Source organism: Oryx dammah, unplaced genomic scaffold, assembly GCF_014754425.2.
Source record: "Oryx dammah isolate SB20612 unplaced genomic scaffold, SCBI_Odam_1.1 HiC_scaffold_6, whole genome shotgun sequence".
In the NCBI taxonomy this organism is placed as follows: Eukaryota; Metazoa; Chordata; class Mammalia; order Artiodactyla; family Bovidae; genus Oryx; species Oryx dammah.
Window position 1 is genome coordinate 36,027,493 of NW_024070190.1, and position 20,628 is coordinate 36,048,120.

Here is a 20,628-nt window from a genome sequence, read left to right on the forward strand (position 1 = left end):
GATAACTGTCAAAGGTACTAATTAATCTATATGGGAAAAGTTTTCTGCTTGTGGATTTTTGAATTTTTATTAGATAAAGTGATAAAGTATACACACAAATGGAAGGGAAGTATGAAGCACAGCAAGTGGATCTTATTGAAGTAGCTCATTTTTTAATGCTCTTCTGCTTATTCCTTTTACTATAATCATATGATAGATGACTTCAGATAATATTTATTTTTAGATATAAATTTGAGGCAAATAATAGATTAATGCATACTATATTTCTTTCAGATGGATAGAAAATGAATGCAGTGTATTTCTGAACTTTATATATACATTTTCTTAACTGACACAATAGTCTGCATCAGAATTAAGTAATATTGCTTTCCTAGGAGGTTTCTTTGGAGTTTTAATATTCACTTTGGTGTATTTCAACTACCCAAGGTATGCATTAAGGCTCAGAGTACATACCTTGGGGATATTTCAATATGATCATTATATAGTTTCTCGGTTTTCTATTTGAATTTGAAGAATTCTTTTATTTTCTTCTTCATTGATTTTATTCTATTAACATGAAATAGAAAATGAGAAATAAGAATAGATAATCAGTGAAGGTCTTTCTCTGCTGCTTAGTAATGTTTTGATTGTAAAATCTTCCATTTTTTAATCTTTATTTTTTCCTCAGAACCTTCTTTTTATCTCTGCAGTCTGTTCTTATTTCACCATTTTATATCCCTCAGCTCAGCTAATGCTAAATATCCACTTCCTAATTTATGTTGGGGAAAAATATTTAAATTAGCAGATGTTTGCACTATTTTGATTTCTAAGAGAACAGGAAGGTGCCCAGTCCAGTGAAGCAGTTAGTAGGCAGCATCTTGGCAGAAAGAAGATGGGATAAAAGCCAACCAAGAGTGGAATCCAAATAGCAAAGTATCCATTTGACTTTTCTGCTGTATATCTCTTAGTCTTAAGAAAACAAAACTGCTCTTTATGACCTCCCATCCCTCTACTACCAGAGTGGTTTTGTCAGCTCCAGAAATTTCATTTAAACACCTGGAAAAGAAAAAATAATTTGCATGTAGTTCTGCTTTGTTGAGCAGGGTATCTGCTGAGCTATTGCACTTGGGCAGGGATGTAGCTTAGTAAGGAAGTTTTCTCTGATTCTTTGAAATGTGAGTTTGTTCAAGGGTGTATGGAATCAATTGCTGTGAAAATCCTTTAGCTTTGCCCTTTCTGATGGCCAAGTTATAGGAACTTTCCCTTCTTATTTTTGAACCATTTAGATTTTTTTCTTTTTTAAATGGAAGTCCTTAAATGGGTAAATGATATTTACAAATGTATTTCATATCCAACTTTTTCATCCTTCCCGTAATATCATGGGAAATGTAACATAAGAGGTCTATATAGCTTTTTATACCAATGAATATCTGCTTGGCTTTAGTAACACTTTTGTTTTGTATGATTTTTGATATAAATTTTAAAAATTGAAGTATAATATGCATTCATGAAATGTATAGCTTATATACATACAGGTCAATTAATTTTTCAAGGTAAACATACCACCTCCAAGGTAACAAGTACCCAGAGCAAGACACTGAAAATTGCCAGAATTCAAATGATCCCTTATGCCCTTTCTAGTCTCTAATCACTCTGAAAGAATAAACACTATACTGATTTCTAAAATTATAGATTGGCTTTGCTGAGTTTGAACTTTATATAGACAGACTCAAATAATATTAATGTCTCTTTTATGTCTGGTATTTTCATTCCATATTTTATATTGTGGCATGTAACTGCGTTTTGTGCATTCTTATCACTTTGGGTTGCTCCTAATTTGGGTCTATATGAAGAGTATTTCTAAGAACAATTTTATATGACTTTTAGTGAACATGAAAATATTTCCATAAATGTGTATCTTCTCCCAGGAGTGGAACAAAGTTGGCTTGTGGGAATGTACATATATATTAAACTTTACTAGACACTATCAGTTTTCCAAAGCAGTTGTATCAGTGATTTCACTAAAATTTGACGTAAAGATAAATATAATTTAATTGTACTCTTTAGCTTTTCGTAGAATTATCTTGTGCAAGTTTGTTTAGACTCTCTGGATTATGTATATTTTCCATATATTTGTTTTCTTGAAATAATCATATCCCAAGTTTCTTACCCTTTCTGAGTATGACTTCCTCTTTCTTATTTCTTACTCATTTTTCTATTTGTTTCTTCAAAAATGATTAAGATCCTTATATGTGCCATGTACTGCTAGATAATGGATTAAAAAATAACTAAGCTATGTGCTTGCATTCAAGGGAAGTGTAATGAAGTGAGGGAGACAGGAATATGAATAGATGTATTTTTAATTGATTTCACCAGAATCTAAAATGCTTCTTCCTTGATCTATTGTTTCTATATTTAGTAAAGAAGGTCATCAACAACTTGTAAAGTTCATTTATAATTTCTATACTGTTATACCCCATTCCAGCACTCTTACCTGGAGAATCTCATGAATGGAGGAGCCTGGTGGGCTGCAGTCATGGGGTCGCTCAGAGTCAGACATGACTGAGCGACTTCACTTTCACTTTTCACTTTCATGCATTGGAGAAGGAAATGGCAACCCACTCCAGTGTTCTTGCCTGGAGAATCCCAGGGACGGGGGAGCCTGGTGGGCTGCCGTCTATGGGGTCACACAGAGTTGGACATGACTGAAGCGACTTAGCTGCAGCAGCAGCAGCAGCATACTGTTAAAAAATCATGGGTAACGATAACTCTGTATGTGAGACAGCAAAAGAGACACAGATGTATATAACAGTCTTTTGGACTCTGTGGGAGAGGGCGAGGGTGGGATGATTTGGGAGAATGGCATTGAAACATGTATAATATCATATATGAAACGAATCACCAGTCCAGATTTGATGCATGATACAGGATGCTTGGGGCTGGTGCACTGAGACAACCCAGAGGTATGGTACATGGAGGGAGGTGGGAGGGGGGTTCAGGATGGGGAACACATGTATACCTGTGGCGGATTCATGTTGATCTACGGCAAAACCAATACAATATTGTAAAGTAATTAGCCTCCAATGAAGCAAACAGACCCTATATTTTTAGCTCCCTCATATGGAAGTCATACAGTTTTCCAAGTTGCTCTTTTTTAAAAATTTTAATTCTTTTTTTAGAATATAGTGACCATAATTATCCACAGCATTGGGGGCCCTAAACTCTAAGATATGGATGTGTTTTTGCTTGCTTCTTTGTTATTTTTGAGAGTTCAATATCTTTTCGTGTCCTTTTTGTTAATTTACAATACATATTTAGCTTTTTGAGCTAACACATAAAACTTTCAGTTTTATATCTTCAAGAAACAACTTATGATTACTGCCAGGTTTTCCTTTTTGTAACATTTATCCTGGTGAAGGCCCTGTAACTTCCACACACACATGACTTTAGCTCCCAACTATAAGCTACTGATTCACAGATCTCTATTTCTTGTTCAATTCTCAATCCATATATAGTATATTTTTATTTGGATATTATGCTGGCATCTCACATTTGGCAGATGACAAAATGTACTTTACCTTACTCTTTCAAATGCATTATTCATCCCATATTCTCCATCTTAGTGAATGCATCATGAGGTACACAATGGTTAAAATAATTTTCTAGATGCTTCTAGATCCCTCCATTCCTCTTCCCCATCTAAGTATCACAAAGTCTTACCATCTTTCCCTCATAAATATTTCTGGACCCAACCTACTACAGGCTAGCAATAGTGTTCAGCATTTAGGCCCGCATTGTCTCTTGCTTGGATTATTGCCCGGTCTCCCTGACTGAAATTTCATTCTCTCTGGTCACTAAATGGTCACTGCTAGAGCAATCTTTGAAGAACACACATCTGAGCTTGTTGCACTTACAGTTCTTTAGCATGGCATCTGCTTGCCTTTCTAGAGGGATTCCGCACCATTCTTGCTCAGCGTCCCTATATCTGTAGTGCTACTTGCAGAAGCATGCATGCTCCTTGCTCTGTTATGCCTCAGGCCTTTGCACATGCTGTTTTCTCCACACTGTTCACAGGAATAATTTTTACTCACTGTTTAAGAGTCATCTCCTCTGACAAATTTTCTTCAATTCCCCTCAAGCTGAAGAACTTTCCTCTGTGCTATCAATAACTCTATTTTAACTCCCATGTAAATTTTTTGTTTTCCCCTTCTGATCTGTAAGCTCTTTATCTTGCTTGCTTAATATTTAGCACACTGCCTGATATGTGTAGGGGGGCTCAACAATACTGTTGAATGAACAGTTGAATTCATTAACTGATAGCTTAGAGCCCTCCGTTTTTATACTTTATGATCTTTAAAATCCCTAAATATATTTTGTTCTCTTGCCAGGGTTAAAACTCATATGTTGCTTCTCTACCCACTTGCACAGACTTGTAAGATCTTCTTTTTAAGTCCCATCTGTGTATTTCTTCATCAGCTGGAAGCATTTAATGTCTCCTTAACTTGGAAATCTCATGTAAGCTTTTTCTTCTGGAGCATTAAAAAAGATATTAAATAAGTACCAGTCCTCAAGATGCAGTTCTTTACAGTTCTTCATCCAGAGAAATCCCAATTGACCCTACCATTTAATTCCTATTTTGACCTGGTTTTAAATTTAAGTATAAATAGATGACTTATGAACCTTTCATGTGATTGTTAAAACAAAAGAACTACAACTTTTTGTTGATGTTCATTAGCTGTCCTTTTATTTGTGTGCTTATTTACTACAGTAAATTTATCCTTTGGGATGTCTTTTAGGAGAAATAACCTTGTCTTCTCAATTTTTCTTTCTTAAACTCTGTAACCTGCCTTATTTTCCCACCTGCTGCCATAATATGATATTTTTGTTACATTCACTGAACCTTTCTCACAAGCTTTGTTGGCTTGCTATTTGGCTATCAATGCTCATTAAGAATTCTGTGGTAAAACCAATACAGTATTGTAAAGTAAAATAAAGTAAAATAAAAAAAATAAATTTCACAGAAAAACACAAATGAAAGTCTCAAAAAAAAAAAGAATTCTGAAATTGCTTTGGGCAGAGATAACAAAGTACAGGCTCAAAAGCTAAAATATATTACAATTTTTAAAACTTCAACGTTCCTAGAGCATAAAGGTTAGCACAATTAACAGTAATATATATATGTATATAGCTACTATCAGAGTAAAAGAAATAATGTTTTAACTTTATCCTTCTTTGTAATAATACATGGTCACCGACTTTCATCTTCCAGAAACTACCTAAACATTGACCTTGTCATTCTAAATAGAGAAGTATAATGTGTAGGTCATTTCAGAGGAAGTTATATAGTTATAGCTATACTGTAATATGTGGAGAATTTTTTTCAGTTCTTTCTGAATATTTATACACGGTGTCATTATTCCTTGGAGGAGTGTACATCATTTTTAAACATTAAATTATTTTTCCTCTAAGTCACATTGAGATAAATGTAGATAAAGAATCCACCTGCTAATGTAGGAGAAGCAAGAGATGTGGGTTCAATCCCTGGGCTGGGAAGATTCCCTGGAGTAGGAAATGGCAACCCACTCCAGTATTCTTGCGGAAAATTCCTCGGACAGAGGAACCGGGCAGGCTACAGTTCTTGGGGTCGCAAATAACTGGACATGACTGAATGACTGAGCGCACACACACACACACACACACACACACATACACACACACACACAGACACACACAGACACACACACACACACAGTTGTACAAACCTGTTGGGAATATGAAAATCACTAAGACTATTACAGAATAAAAACAGTGCCCTGAGTTTGATAAATTTTAGGAATAAAATATTTTTGAACTTTTTCTGTAATTCTCTACTAATTTATAAGCATATTCCAATTCTGTTATGCTACTTACTGAATCCCCTTACCGGGCTGGCAGGAGTACAGTTATCCTCATTTTTACAGATGGAAACACAGACACTGAAAAGTAGACTTGCCAGCTTGGAGTACTAATGATGGAGCTGAAACTAGAACCCAGACCAGAAATCTAGAGGGGAAATCATAGCAAGTCAAGGAAATGATGCAGTGTCTTTTCTGGGATAATTAATGAGTATGAACAGTGAGTTGACAGCTACTTCTAACTGTCCTCCCCACGCTGCTTCTAACTGTCCTCCCCGCATCTTGTAACAAAGTTAATCTCTCTCATAGCCCACCTGAAGTAGCAGACAGCCTTTATTTTCAGAAAGGAAGGAGCTAAAAGTATAGTAGTGCAGCCATTTATTAGCCTCAGGCAGCATTATTCAAAGGTAGCAGAGTCTTGTGAATTAGTCATGGGATTTGCAATCAGAAGATTTAAGTTTACATCTCAGTTCTTCTGCCAGCTTTTTAATCTCCTGATAATAAATACCTGTTTAGTTAAAATGGGGCTGATAACACCAGCCTAGCTGCCTCAAGGGGTGTTGTGATGATCAGTGAGATACTATCCAGAAACACTTTATAAACTATCAGTCATTGTATAACACAAGTCCTCATCCTTGTATAATAGCAAGTGAGAGAAATGCTTTCCCTGCAAGAAGCTGTTAAGATCAAGTCAGCAGTCAGACTGGCTTGCGTTACAATTCAAGAAACGCTACATTTAGCTCAGGCAGTTGGCCCAGGAACCCATACCACTCCTAACTTTCTGAAAGATAAAATTTGGGGGTATGTCAGATAAAAATTAAATGTATAGTTTATGATTTTTTCTACCCCTAATTCTGAGTTTCCAAACTTTTTAAAGGTATTATTACATTTGAGGCGATAAATACAAATCACTGTGCAACAAATCATGGAAAGTTAATGCGTACGATCCTGGAGACGTCACTCTTGCAGGAATCCAGTTTTCTCATTTTTAAAAAGAGGAATAATATGTACCATGAGTTTTTATAAGTATTACATGAGATATTATGTGTGGAATGTATAAATTATTGTTCAGTTCACTTGAGTTAGTTTTCTTTAAAGTAAACTTTTTATTTTATATTAATAATTTTAGATTTCTGGGAAAGTTGCAAAGATAATACAGAAATTTCTGATCTACTCTTCTGATTTCATCCACTGTTAATGTCTTACATTTGCCACAATGAGCAAACATTGATACATTACTGTTAACTAAACTCTGGACTTTATTTGGAATGCATTAATTTTTCCACTGATGTCTTCTTTCTGCTCCAGGATCTGATCCAGGGCTGTATGTTGCATTTAGTTGTCATGTCTCTCCAGTTTCCTCTGCTCTGTGATAGTTCATCAGTCAGTCCCTTTGTTTTCTGTGACCTTAATCAAGGAATACTATCCAGATATCATATAGGATTTTCCCCAATCTGGTTTTGTTTGTTGTTGTTTTTTCATGATTAGATTGAGACTATGTACTTTGGAGAGAATTCCAGGCAGGTGAAGTATTCATCCTGTCACAATATATCAAGAATCACCCGATATCCTTGTGACATCAGTTCAGTTCAGTTCAGTCGCTCAGTCGTGTCTGACTCTTTGCAACCCCATGAATCGCAGCACGCCAGGCCTCCCTGTCCATCACCAACTCCCAGAGTTCACTCAGACTCACGTCCATCGAGTCAGTGATGCCATCCAGCCATCTCATCCTCTGTCGTCCCCTTCTCCTCCTGCCCCCAATCCCTCCCAGCATCAGAGTCTTTTCCAATGAGTCAACTCTTCACTTGTGACATCATTGATGATGTTAACGTTCATCTCTTGGCTAAGATAGTACTTGCCAGGGATTTTTCCTGTAGGTTTGAGTGCGTTTTGATCCACTATCACTTACATGAGACTTTCTCTTTCCTCTCCTCCCACTGTTTGAAATGCTTTTTGTTTATATTTATTGCAAATGTCATCTCTGAGGAATTATCTCCTCTGACCACCCAAGCTAAGCTAGCTTCTCTTCTTGTCAGTTGCTGACACTCACTTTTGAGTTTTCTTGATAGAATTTGTCATTACCTGAGATTGTCTTCTGTATTTGTTTACATAGTTTATCATTTGCTTTTGGTCCCCTTTTCCTCAAACAAGAATATAAGCCTCAGGAGAACAAGGTCCCTATAGAATTGTTCCCTTCTGCTCACTTGATATCTAAGCACAAGGGGTAGCATATACTAAATGCTCAATAACTATATGTTGAATAAATGTTGAAGAAAGAAAGATCCAAGATTAATTTATTAGCAAGTATTTCTGAAAAAGAATGAAAGATAGCTGAATGGTGGGAGGTTTAATTTAGTATTCTTAACTGGTTTAGTTTTAACAAAAACATTAAATGGAATCATCATGTGTATGCAAATAGGTAATCAGCATCCTTGGAATTGAAGCTCTCTTATAATTCAGTTAATAATGTGAATGCCAGAGTACTTTTCTGACATAAGTATATGATTGACACATGTGAAAGTTAGTAATTGCACATCTGTACCATTATTTGACCTTTATTTGCTAATTGGCTCAGCTTTATAGAACTTTTAACAGATTCAAGAGTGTATAAATAATTTATGCCCTTAAGTTTAACTTATAGTTATGACTTCCTAGTATCTTTTTGTTTATATTGGCAGAAAAATGGAGCTTCTTTGTATAAATCTTTCTTCCATAACCTCTCTTTTCATTTCTCTCCTCAGGACCTAAAATCTCCAAATCAGAGGGATGAAATTGCAGGTGCCCGGGCCTCACTGAAGGAGAACTCCCCCATACTGCATTCAATTTGTTCAGCTTGTTTGGAACATTCTGATGTTGCATCCCTTAAAGCTAGCAAGGACACAGTTTGTGGAGAAATTCAGAATGCCCTCAATGTAATTTCAAATGCTTCACAGGGCATCCAGAACATGTTAGCCCCACCAGAGCCTCAGGCAGCAACATTGGGAAGTGCCCTTGATGAGCTTGAGGTAAGTTGAGAGAAAATTAAAATGTGATTTGATATACCAGTAAGAAAATTAAACATGTGTGTTTTAAGATGCTTGGGTTGAAGTTCAGAGTATGAGTAAATAAAAACCCTACTCAGTCTCAATCATTGTTTGTGTTTTCCAATGAATTGATTAGCAGGTAGATATTCTACCAGTAAGGAGAAGGAGATGGCAACCCACTCCAGTATTCTTGCCTAGAGAATCCTGTGGACTGAGGAGCCTGGTGGGCTGCCGTCTATGGAGTCGCACAGAGTTGGACACGACTGAGGCGACTTGGCAGCAGCAGCAGCATTCTACCAGTGGGTTTCCTGGGTGGCTCAGTGGTAAAGAATCTGCCTGCAATGCAGGAGACATAGGTTCAATCCCTGGGTCGAGAAGATCTTCTAAAGTAGGAAATGCCAACCCATTCCAGTATTCTTGCTTGGGAAATTCCTTGGACAGAAGAGCCTGGAGGAGTACAGTCCACGGGGTCGCGAAAGAGGCGACATGACTGAGTGACTAAACAACAGCCACATTCTATCAGTAGACTTCTGATTCCTTTACATCTCTTCCAAGGATGTCAATGAATTTAAATTGTGATTGTTAATTATATTGACATGACTTTATTTTACATAGATCAGTTTATGAAATATAGAATTTATTCATTCCATGAATACTTATTATTGAACTGTTCTTTCTGCTTGGGGTATAATTGAGCACTGCTCTCATGACCTCTTTACATTTTAGTCTGGACTAGGGTGGCTAGTGAATATTAGAGCTAAATTTTGTAAGAAGAGCCAGCTGGATGTGACAATTCAAATTAGTTGTAGGATGTGAGAGAAAGGGAAGAGTCATAGCTGGTGTTGCAGTTTAGATCCTCTAGAAGCACACACTAGACGGAGTCTGGGATACAAGGTGTTAGGAATTAACGTCTATGAAGGAGGAGGAAGGGAACAGGACTGAGGGAGCAGTCTACCTGTGAGCTGGACCTCCAGATTTGAACCAGTGAGCAGGGAGCTCTGACGAGAGTCTTAACCTCAAGTGTATCTTGTTGGGCAAAAATGGTCAGGCCTCTTTCAGTCGCTGGAGGCAGGTCACCCTGCCCTGGAAAAGGTTTGACCTGCAGACATGGGGAGTGGGGATAGCCTCTCTGCAGGTGGGCAGATCCTGAAGAAACTGACAGCGAGGGGCATTTGTTGGTCTTACTCTCCACAGCTAGGCAGCAAGTCCTACCTGGAAGGGAGACATGGGGCAGTACATCTCTGTTCCTACTACAGATAATTACAAAGTTTGTTGTTGTTTGTTTATTTTGGGGCTTGAACAATTGCATAACTTTTTATCGACTATGATGGGGAAGAAATGGGTGAAGTCAGTTTTGAGAGGAAGATCAGCAACTTAGTTTTCAAAATGTTGAGCTGTTTCTCAGACATTCCAGTATATGTCAAAGATCATTGGTTATCCAAGTCAGATATTTACTTGTTTAATAGAAGACAATTCTATATAATGCTTAAAGATAAGGGTTCAGGAGACCAAATGCCTGGGTTCCTATCCCAGCTGTGGTGGTTGCTGCCCATGCAATCTTAAGTAAGCTATTTTATTCAACTCTTAATTTTCTAATTTTCTCACCTATAAATTGAAAATAATAATAATTGGACCTATATCTTAGTGTTGTTTGACTCAGTGAATAATAATACATGTAAGAATGCTCATAGCAGTGACTGGCATACAGTGAGTTCTCAGTAGATTTTAGCTTTCATTATTAGTGGCAGAGGTGACTATTTGGAAGCAGATACTTCCATATGAAAAATAAATAAAGCACAATTAAAATTATTGAAGCTTTACTGATAACTTAAAAAAAGCACACAGCCTATTATTCTTGTGTTGTTCTTAACATTATTATTTTCACAATAAACTTATTAGATATATAATTCATTTAAGTTTAAAAATAACCTTTCCATATGCTTTAACTTTAGTCACACATCTTAAACAGGCATTTCATTTCTAATCTAATATTATTAAATTCCTAATTATTGGCATCAATGAAATAATGTATTAAGTTCCCAATTATTACCATTTCTGTGAAAATTTTAGGACCTCTTTTTCTAGATTAGGTGGAAAAATAATGATGGTTCTTTAATAATACCCAGTCATCTAAATGTTTGCCCTGTGTAATGAGTACTTGGTAAACTTGTCTATTAGATGAGTGTTTTGTCTTCACAATAAGATTGAAAAATACCCTGTAGGCAAGATTATGTTTTTAACTAATTTTATACCAGTGATACTAGCAGAACATTAGAACTCCCATGGAACAATATGTCGCATTTTTTGATAGCTAAACATCTAACATAAATTTATCACTTGTTACAAGTGTCCATTATAAGTGGGGGCTTCCCAGGTGGCTTAGTGGTAAAGAATCTTCCTGCAATGTAGGAGATGTGGGTTCACTCCCTAGGTCAGGAAGATCTCCTGGGGAAGGAGATGGCAACCAATTTCAGTATTCTTGCCTGGAAAATCCCATGAACAGAGGAGCTGGCGGGCTACAGTCCATGGGGTTACAAAGGGTTGGACTCAACTTACCCACTAAATAACAACAAACCATAGAAGTGGGTTTTTTTTGTTGGTGGTGGTGTTATTGTTTTACAGAAAATAAAACAGATTTATATAAGGTTTTTTCAAATCAGAAGGCTAGTGAGTGGTAGTAATCAGGATCTAGCCTGTCTGACTTTGGAAGATAATTTCTAACTTCAGTGTTATACTGAATTCTCACAAGTAGATATTAATGTGCTTAATCAAAATTCAACAAATTTATTATACAATTCTTTGTTTATTGGAGCCATCAGAAAAATTATAAATGTAACTGAGCCCCAAAATGGCATAACTTTTTATTGAAAATTTATTTTCTGGGTACCTGTGTTACTTAAGTAGAAATAGTCTAAATATGGGGAGTGCCTAGAATAACGAGGTGAAATTTGCAAGAGTGAACAGATAGGATTGTGTATCACATTTTTCATAGTACTAAACCGAATTGTGTCAGGGAATGCTTGTGTAAGAGGTCCAGTTTATCTCAGACACTTTTTTCTATATTAGGATTATAGAAGAAGATAGAAGATTTTGAAGTTGTCTTCCTTCAGGGACTCCTCTTTTCTCACATTAGTTGAAAGTGATAGGCAAGAAATGGCAGTGGTTGGAGAAAAGGAAAAAGTAATTTTGTGTGTGTGTGTGTGTGTGTGTGTGCGCGTAGTTTGGATGAGAGTGGGCATACACATAGTGATAGAGACTTCCTTTTCGTAAGATAAGTGGTTGGCTCCCTTATCAAGGCAGGGTGGAATTTCAAGTATATTGCCCAGAAATCCCAATACTGTCTCAACAACCTTTGAAATTCAGTTCCAGTCAAAGTTAGGGACAGAAAGCTGGTATAAAAATGCTTCAATTTTATATACATTTTATACCAAAGTTACAAATGGCTTCTGAGGCTGTCTGAACTAGATAAAGCAGAATTTATTGAGCATTTAGCCTTTTAAGATGATTTTGTAAATTAAATGGTTGCACTTTTCTTTATTTACAGGAAGTGGTATTGGTAAAGGATCCAAAATAACCTTTGCTCTATCTTGCTTCTGCAAACATAATACTATGAAATAAATTGATGTAGTAAATACTCTTTGGGAGTAAGTCTCATTAAATGTTTATAGTGTAGAAATGTGTCAGAGTGCTTACTCAACAACTACCAAGCTGAAGCTTCGTTAAATCTTTCATTCTGGTCCATAGCTGGTTGTGGAAATGAACCCTGAGATTTATTGTTGGAGAAAATAGAAGTTGAATTAGAACACTGTCTAGGCTAAATCGATTAATTTATTGGAAAAGCTAATGTAAATTATAGAGTGTTATTTCTGCATTTATGACTGAATGAGAATTGAGAAGTGTCCAGTTGTAGATTAACATAATTCTGAATATATTTTAAGTCAGGAACTTTGCCAGTGAAAATTGCTTTGAAACTTCAAGTCTACTAAGGTGTATTTGCTCTTGTGTGTAAGGAAAATGCAGCTTTTGTAATCATAATCCACAGAATTATCCAGATTCTGTGATAAAGATGATAATGACAAAGGAGTTTTGTAGTACTGTGTCATTTTCAAAGAGCTGTCGTTTGTATTCTTACCTTCTTTCTATGTATACGTTTGTGTGTCATCATTCGTATATTCCTTTATTCAGTGTTGTATCCCCAACATCTGGAACAATGCTGTATACATAGTAAATGCTACGGAAGCATCAGTGAGTGAATGAAGGGAATAACGAGTACAGAAATGGTGCCTGTCATTGTGCAATATTGGAGTGAAGAGCATTTTCTCCTTATCCCTGTTTTTGCACCTTTCTCCAACTTGTAGTGTATGCTGTTGGAGTATGTACTCTATTTTGCCTAACTTTTAACTGGGCTGCAAATTTATAGTGAAGAAAACTACAGGGAAAAATAGCTGGATGATATGCTGCTCAGATTCCTTTCTGTCATAAGAGAGCCCAAAGAGAAAAAAGTCTTTTCCCAGTAGCTTTCTTGCCTTAGTTTATGTTCCATGTAACTGCCAAGCTATGCTGCCTTTTACTAAGAGTAATAACTCTGAGATATGTAGACCTTGTATTCTTATATTTTTACCTGAGAGAGAAAACAGGACCTCTATTAATCAAATTAGTGTTTAGAAGCTAAAGAAAAATAGGCATCAGTAATATCTAGAAGCAATTTAATATGAAAACATCGTTTGGGTTTTAGGAATATGGTGAACTAGAAGAACTAAAAATAATAGATAAAACATTTTTAACTATGTGGACAATCTGATGGGTGAATTAGGGAAATTTCCTGGGGCCAGCCGGGTGCTAAGAGCGCAGATCCAAACTAGCAGGCCAGCACCTGCATTGTGATAGGCAATACAGGGAATTTCTTTTGCATTATTGCCTGTAACTTGGGTTTTGAAAGATCATGAACTGAGGACAAAAGACAAAGCCTATTAGCTGAAAAGGCACATGAGACCCTTCCAAGAATCTGAGAATCCTTTTATTTGACCACCTCACTGGATAAACAACAAAAACACTAGCCTCTACAGCAGGAGGTAGTAGGAAAACTTGAGTGGCTTAATTTGGCCCTAGGTGGTTCAGAAAAAAAAAAAAAAAATCCTGGAAATTTTCTAGTCTATTCTTATCTGGACTTTGTGTCAAAATTTATCTGTGTAGCCTCTAAAACTTCAGCTGAAAATATAAAGGATCCTGTTTTGGTAATATATAGAAGTAACTGCCAGAAGTAAACTCAAATTCTGCACCATACTCTCAGTCCACAAAATATTCTTATCCAATTTCAAGGGAAATAAGTTGTCACAAGACATACAAATAAGCAAGATACATGAATGAAGTTTTCTAGAAATAGCAAACTGCAGAATCAGATCTGAAAACACTGGAGATACTGAAATAGTAAGATAATAAATGTAAATTAGTATGCTTAATAAATATTATTTTCTCATTTACTCAGTAAAGTATGAGGAGTATAATGAAGAAACAAAAGTCTATCAAAATTGATGAGGCAGAACTATCTAAAATGACAAACATATTGTGAAAAATTCAATAGTTAGGCAAAACAAGAGATTAGATAGCAAATTAATGATCTGAAAGGTGTATTTGAAGTTATTTGCAATACACCACAGAGACACAAAATAAGGTATTTAAAAAAACAGTTAAGACAAAGGATAGTGTGACAAGATCTAAAATAATCTGATATAAGATACAGAGGAAGAAAAGCATAAAGCAAATCCTAAGAATTTCTTGGAACTAATGGAGGACAACAAAATCCATAGTTGAAAATTCCAATAATTTCCAGGCAAGATATATAGAAAGAAATCCATATTTATACATATTGTAATGAAACTGAAGAACACCAAATGCAAAAAGAATATTTTAAAAAGAAAATAGGGTTAGCTTTATTCTCAGCAAAATTGCCCCTGGAGAAGGAAATGGCAACCCATTCTAGTGTTCTTGCGGTGGCAACCCACTCCACCCAATCCCATGGACAGGGGAGCCTGGCGGGCTACAGTCCATGGGGTTGCAAGGAGTAGGACGTGACTGAATGACTAAACCATCACCACCAACAGCAAGATTGCAGAATAGGAGGCTCCTGACTTTTCCCTCTACCAATAAACACACTGAGTAAGCAACTACACATCTATCAGTTGCCTCTGAGGGAAATCCAGAAAATAGTTGTGTGATACCTGCATGCTGGTCAACTAAGAAAATACCCACCTCAAAAGAGTCAGGAAAAACTGAGACCACTCTCATCATAAACTTCATTCTTAACACAACCTCATACAGTTGAGAGGAATCTCCCAGCTTCTCCTTGAGGAGAAAAGATTTTGCCACATACCTAGCACCCCAACTTTTCTGGCTGTTATCAAAGGGACTGTCTACTAGCTTGTCTATATTTGGCAGCTGATGGAGCCCAGTGTTTGCTAGACCTTTGGAGCCATAAAGAACAAAAAGGTAGTTTGCAAATAATTCATGTAGCTCTCACCATTGGCTCAGTTTTGAATGAGCAGGCAATAAAGCCCAGCTTCCAGTTCTCCCTGGAAGGGATTAGAATGCATGTAACTTTTCCACTAGCTGACCAGATTCTGGCTTCTAACACAGCTGTCTTTGGGAACTGATGAGACAGGCAATCACTAGTCTCCTGGGACTTTGAACCCGTGTGTGGGCACCTTCCATGGCTTTTCTTCTGGCTTACTCCAGTGAAATAACCAAGTCATCATCGTCTTCCTGAAAGGAGTTGGATTACACATCTAGTATCGTGACTTTTCTGACTACTGGCTGAAGATCTAGTTTCTCACTTGCCTGCCTCTGGGAGCCGGTGCAGCCATACATTCTCTAGTTTCTTGGGGTCCACAGAGAACAAGTGGCAGTTTTGAATGAGCCCTCCTGAACCCTCTTTCCACAACTCCTTTCCAAGGCTGGTGCCAGCAGTAAAGCCCAGCTACTAGTTTCTTCCTGGTAGGGGTTTGATGACAGATCTAGTGTCCCTGCTTTTCCAGTTAGACTAGCACAAAGATCTAAGAAGTATCCAGAGTAGCTGGATGGGCTGATTATTGGGGTTCGTCTCTTACTTGAGACCAATCCCTCAACTTAGAGAGGTGGCTATTTTATCTAATACATAGAAGTCAACAGAAATAGTTAAGGGGGAAAAACAGGGAAATATGTTCCAAATAAAAGAACAAACTCCAGAAGTGGACTATAGTGAAATAAAGATTTGTGATATACCAAAGAGATAATCCAAAATAATGATTAGGAAGGTGCTCAGTGAGGTTAGCAGAGCAACTTATGAACAAAGTAAGAATTTTAACAAACAGAAAGTGATGAAAAAAACAAGCAAATCATAGAGCTGAATAATGCAATTGGATGGAAAAAAAAAATCAATAGATGGAGTTTAGCACAGACTAGATCAAACAGGATTGGAGAAGGAAATGGCAACCCACTCCAGTGTTCTTGCCTGGAGAATCCCAGGGATGGTGGGCTGCCATCTATGGCGTCGCACAGAGTTGGACACGACTAAAGCGACTTAGCAGCAGCAGCAGCAGATCAAACAGGAGTATGACAAAGCTGTATATATTTCCCTATTTATTCAACTTATATGCAGAGTATATCATTAATGAGCTGTTTCCACTTTGAGCTTGCAAGAGAACAGTAAACAAACCTAAAAGGATTAGAATATATGAGTAAAAATTGGTTATATCAAAAGAAAAAGAAAGATTCTATAGTGAGGGTCAACAAAGACAAAAGCATGTTATTTGGAAAGACTAATAAAATTGATGACTTGCTGGTGAGCTATATTAGGAAGAAGGATTCAGTTCAGTTTAGTCGCTTAGTTGTGTCTGACTCTTCACCTGTCTGACTCTTTATCCTGTCCATCACCAACTCCCAGAGCTTGCACAAACTCAGGCCCATCAGATTGGTGGTGCCATTGAGCCATCTCAGCCTCTGTTATTCCATTTTCCACCGGCCTTTGCTCTTTCCCAGCATCAGGATCTTTTCCATGAGTCAGTTCTTCACATCATGCTGCTGCTGCTGCTGCTGCTGCTGCTAAGTCGCTTCAATCGTGTCCGACTCTGTGCGACCCCATGGACGGCAGCCCACCAGGCTCCCCCGTCCCTGGGATTCTCCAGGCAAGAACACTGGAGTGGGTTGCCATTTCCCTCTCCAATTCATGAAAGCGAAAAGTGAAAGTGAAGTCGCTCAGTCGTATCTGACTCCCAGTGACCCCATGGACTGCAGCCCACCAGGCTCCTCCATCCATGGGATTTTCCAGGCAAGAGTACTGGAGTGGGGTGCCATTGCCTTCTCCATTCACATCATGGCATGGGGCCAAAGTATTGGAGCTTCAGCTTCAGCATCAGTCCTTCCAATAAATATTCAGGACTGATTTCCTTTAGGATTGACTGGTTTGATCTCCTTGCAGTCCAAGGGACTCTCAAGAGTCTTCTACAACAGCACAGTTCAAAAGCATAAATTCTTCAGTGCTCAGCTTTCTTTATGGTCCAACTCTCACCATACATGACAACTCGAAAAACCATAGATTTGACTAGACAGACCTTTGTTGGCAAAGTAATGTCTCTGTTTTTCAAGAGCAATCTAGGTTGGTCATAGCATTTCTTCCAAGGAAAAAGTGTCTTAATTTCATGGCTGCAGTCACCATCTGCACTGATTTTGGAGCCCAAGAATATGGTCTCTCACTGTTTCCATTGTTTCCCCATCTATTTGCCATGAAGTGGTGGGACTGATGCCATGATCTTCATTTTTTGAATTAGTTTTAAGCCAGCTTTCTCATTCTCCTCTTTCACTTTCATCAAGAGGCTCTTTAGTTCCTCTTCGCTTTTTGCCATAAGGGTGATGTCATCTGCATATCTGAAGTTATTGATATTTCTCCCTGCGATCTTGATTCCAGCTTCTGTTTTATCCAAACCAGCATTTCACATGATGCAGGGTGACAATATACTGCCTTAATGTACTCCTTTCCCAATCTGAAACAAGTCCATTGTTCCATGTCTGGTACTAACTGCTGCTTCTTGACTTACATACTGATTTCTCAGGAGGCAGGTCAGGTGGTCTAGTATTCCCATCTCTTGAAGAATTTTCCGCCATTTGGTGTGACCCACACAAAGGCTTTAGGATAGTCAATGAAGCAGAAGTAGATGTTTTTCTGGAACTCGCTTGCTTTTTTGATGATCCCATGGATATTGGCAATTTGATCTTTTGTTCTTCTGCCTTTTCTAAATCCAGCTTGAACATCTGGAAGTTCTAGGTTCACATATTGTTGAACCCTAGCTTGGAGAATTTTGAGCATTGCTTTGCTAGTGTGTGAGAAGAGTCCAATTGTATGGTAGTTGGAACATTCTTTGGCATTGCCTTTCTTTTGGATTGGAGTGAAAACTGACCTTTTCCAGTCCTGTGGCCACTGCTGAGTTATCCAAATTTGCTGGCATATTGAGTGCAATACTTTCACAGTATCATCTTTTAGGATTTGAAATAGCTCAGCTGGTATTCCATCACCTCTACTAGCTTTGTTTGTAGTGATGCTTATTAAGGCCTACTTGACTTTGCACTCCAAGATGTCTCACTCTAGGTGAGTGATCATACCATCGTGGTTATCTGGGTCATTAAGATCTTTTTTGGTACAGTTCTTCTGTGTATTCTTGCCACCTCTTAATCTCTTCATTTTTTGGATGTTAAGTTTTAAGCCAGCTTTCTCATTCTCCTCTTTCACTTTCATCAAGAGGCTCTTTAGTTCCTCTTCACTTTTTGCCATAAGGGTGATGTCATGTGCATATCTGAAGTTATTGATATTTCTCCCTGCAATTTTGATTCCAGCTTCTGTTTTATCCAAACCAGCATTTCACATGATGCCCATCTTTGCATGAAGTGTTCCCTTGGTATCTCTAATTTTGTTGAAGAGATCTCTAGTCTTTCCCATTCTATTATTTTCCTCTCTTTCTTTGCATTGCTCACTTAGGAAGGCTTTTTTTATCTCTCCTTGCTATTCTTTGGAACTCTGCTTTCAGATGTGTGTATTTTTCCTTTTCTCCTTTGACTTTCACTTCTACTCTTTTCTCAGCTATTTGTAAGGCCTCCCCAGACAACATTGTGCCTTTTTGCATTTCTTTTTCTTGGGGATGGTTTTGATCACTGCCTTCTGTACAATGGTATGAACCTCTGTCCATAGTTTTTCAGGCACTCTATCAGATCTAATCCCTTGAATCTATTTATTATTTCCACTGCACAATCGTAAGGGATTTGATTTAGATCATACCTGAATGGTCTAGTGGTTTTCCCTCCTTTCTTCAATTTAAATCTTGATTTTGCAATGAGAGTCCATGATTTGAACCACAGTCAGCTCCTGGTCTTATTTCTCTGACCATATAGAGCTTCTCCATCTTCGGCTGCAAGGAATATAATCAGTCTGACTTCGTTATTGACCATCTGGTTATGTTCAAGTGTAAAGTCATTTCTTGTGTTGTTGGAAGTGGGTGTTTGCTATGATCAGTGCGTTCTCTTCACAAAATTGTTAGCTGTAGCCCTGCTTCATTTTGTACTCCAAGGACAAACTTGCCTGTTACTCCAGGTATCTCTTGACTTCCTAATTTTGCATTCCAGTCCCCTGTGATGAAAAGGACATATTTTTTCTTGTTAGTTCTAGAAGGTCTTGTAGGCCATCATAGAACCATTCAACTTCAGCTTCTTCAGCATTGGTGGTTGAGCATAGACTTGGATTATTGTGATACTGAGTGATTTGCCTTGGAAACAAACAGAGATCATTCTGTAGTTTTTAAGAGTGCACTTCCTAAATACTGCAGTTTGCACTCTGTTGTTGACTATGATTACCGCTGCATTTCTTCCAAGGGATCCTTGCCCACTATAGTAGATGTAAGGGTCATCTGAATTAAATTGACCCACTCCAGCCCATTTTAGTTTTTAAACTAAAATGATTTTTAAAATGTCGATGTTCACTTATGCCATCTCCTGTTTGACCACTTCCAATTTACTTTGATTCATGGACCTAACATTCTGAATGGATGTTATATATGGATATAACATAACTATAAATATACAAAGAATTTAATCCTAATAAAAATGAAAATTTGGATGAAATTTAGAAAAATTCCTAGGAAAACATAATTTAGTAGAGCTGACTCAAGAATAGATAATGTGAACTAAAGAACTGAATTAGTACTTAACAGTTTTTACTCAAAACAAACCCTAGTCTCAAATATGTTTATGAAGAGTACTCAAAATCCTTTTGAGTATATGTAAATATAACTTCCTAAGAACGACAAAAGAAATACCAGCTTTCAATTCACTAAATGAAGCTGGTGAAATCAATACCAACAGTTCATGGGTAAGACAAGGAAGAAAATTCACATGCCAATCTAAGGATGCAGAAATCTTAAAATGTAAGCAGACTGTTAAGCAATAAGTAACTCATTATAATAAAGTTGGATTTATTCTGGGAATGTGACATTTGTTCAACATTAGAATATCTACAGTTGTTATTTCAGTTCAGTTCAGTCACTCAGTCGTGTCCGACTCTTTGTGACCCCATGAATCGCAGCACGCCAGGCCTCCCTGTCCATCACCATCTCCCGGAGTTCACCCAGACTCACGTCCATCGAGTCAGTGATGCCATCCAGCCATCTCATCCTCTATTGTCCCCTTCTCCTCCTGCCCCCAATCCCTCCCAGCAT

The 20,628-nt window shown here is 37.5% G+C and overlaps 1 protein-coding gene across 2 annotated transcripts in view; it reads left to right on the forward strand.

The window, feature by feature from the left end:
- Window positions 1–20,628, forward strand: part of CTNNA3 (catenin alpha 3) — a 1,846,273-nt gene that overhangs the window by 443,002 nt on the left and 1,382,643 nt on the right. For both annotated transcript variants that reach the window (XM_040242231.1, XM_040242230.1), the window contains exon 6: window positions 8,615–8,878. In XM_040242231.1, the coding sequence (XP_040098165.1) occupies window positions 8,615–8,878 (264 nt within the window). The remainder of the gene's footprint in view (window positions 1–8,614; window positions 8,879–20,628) is intronic.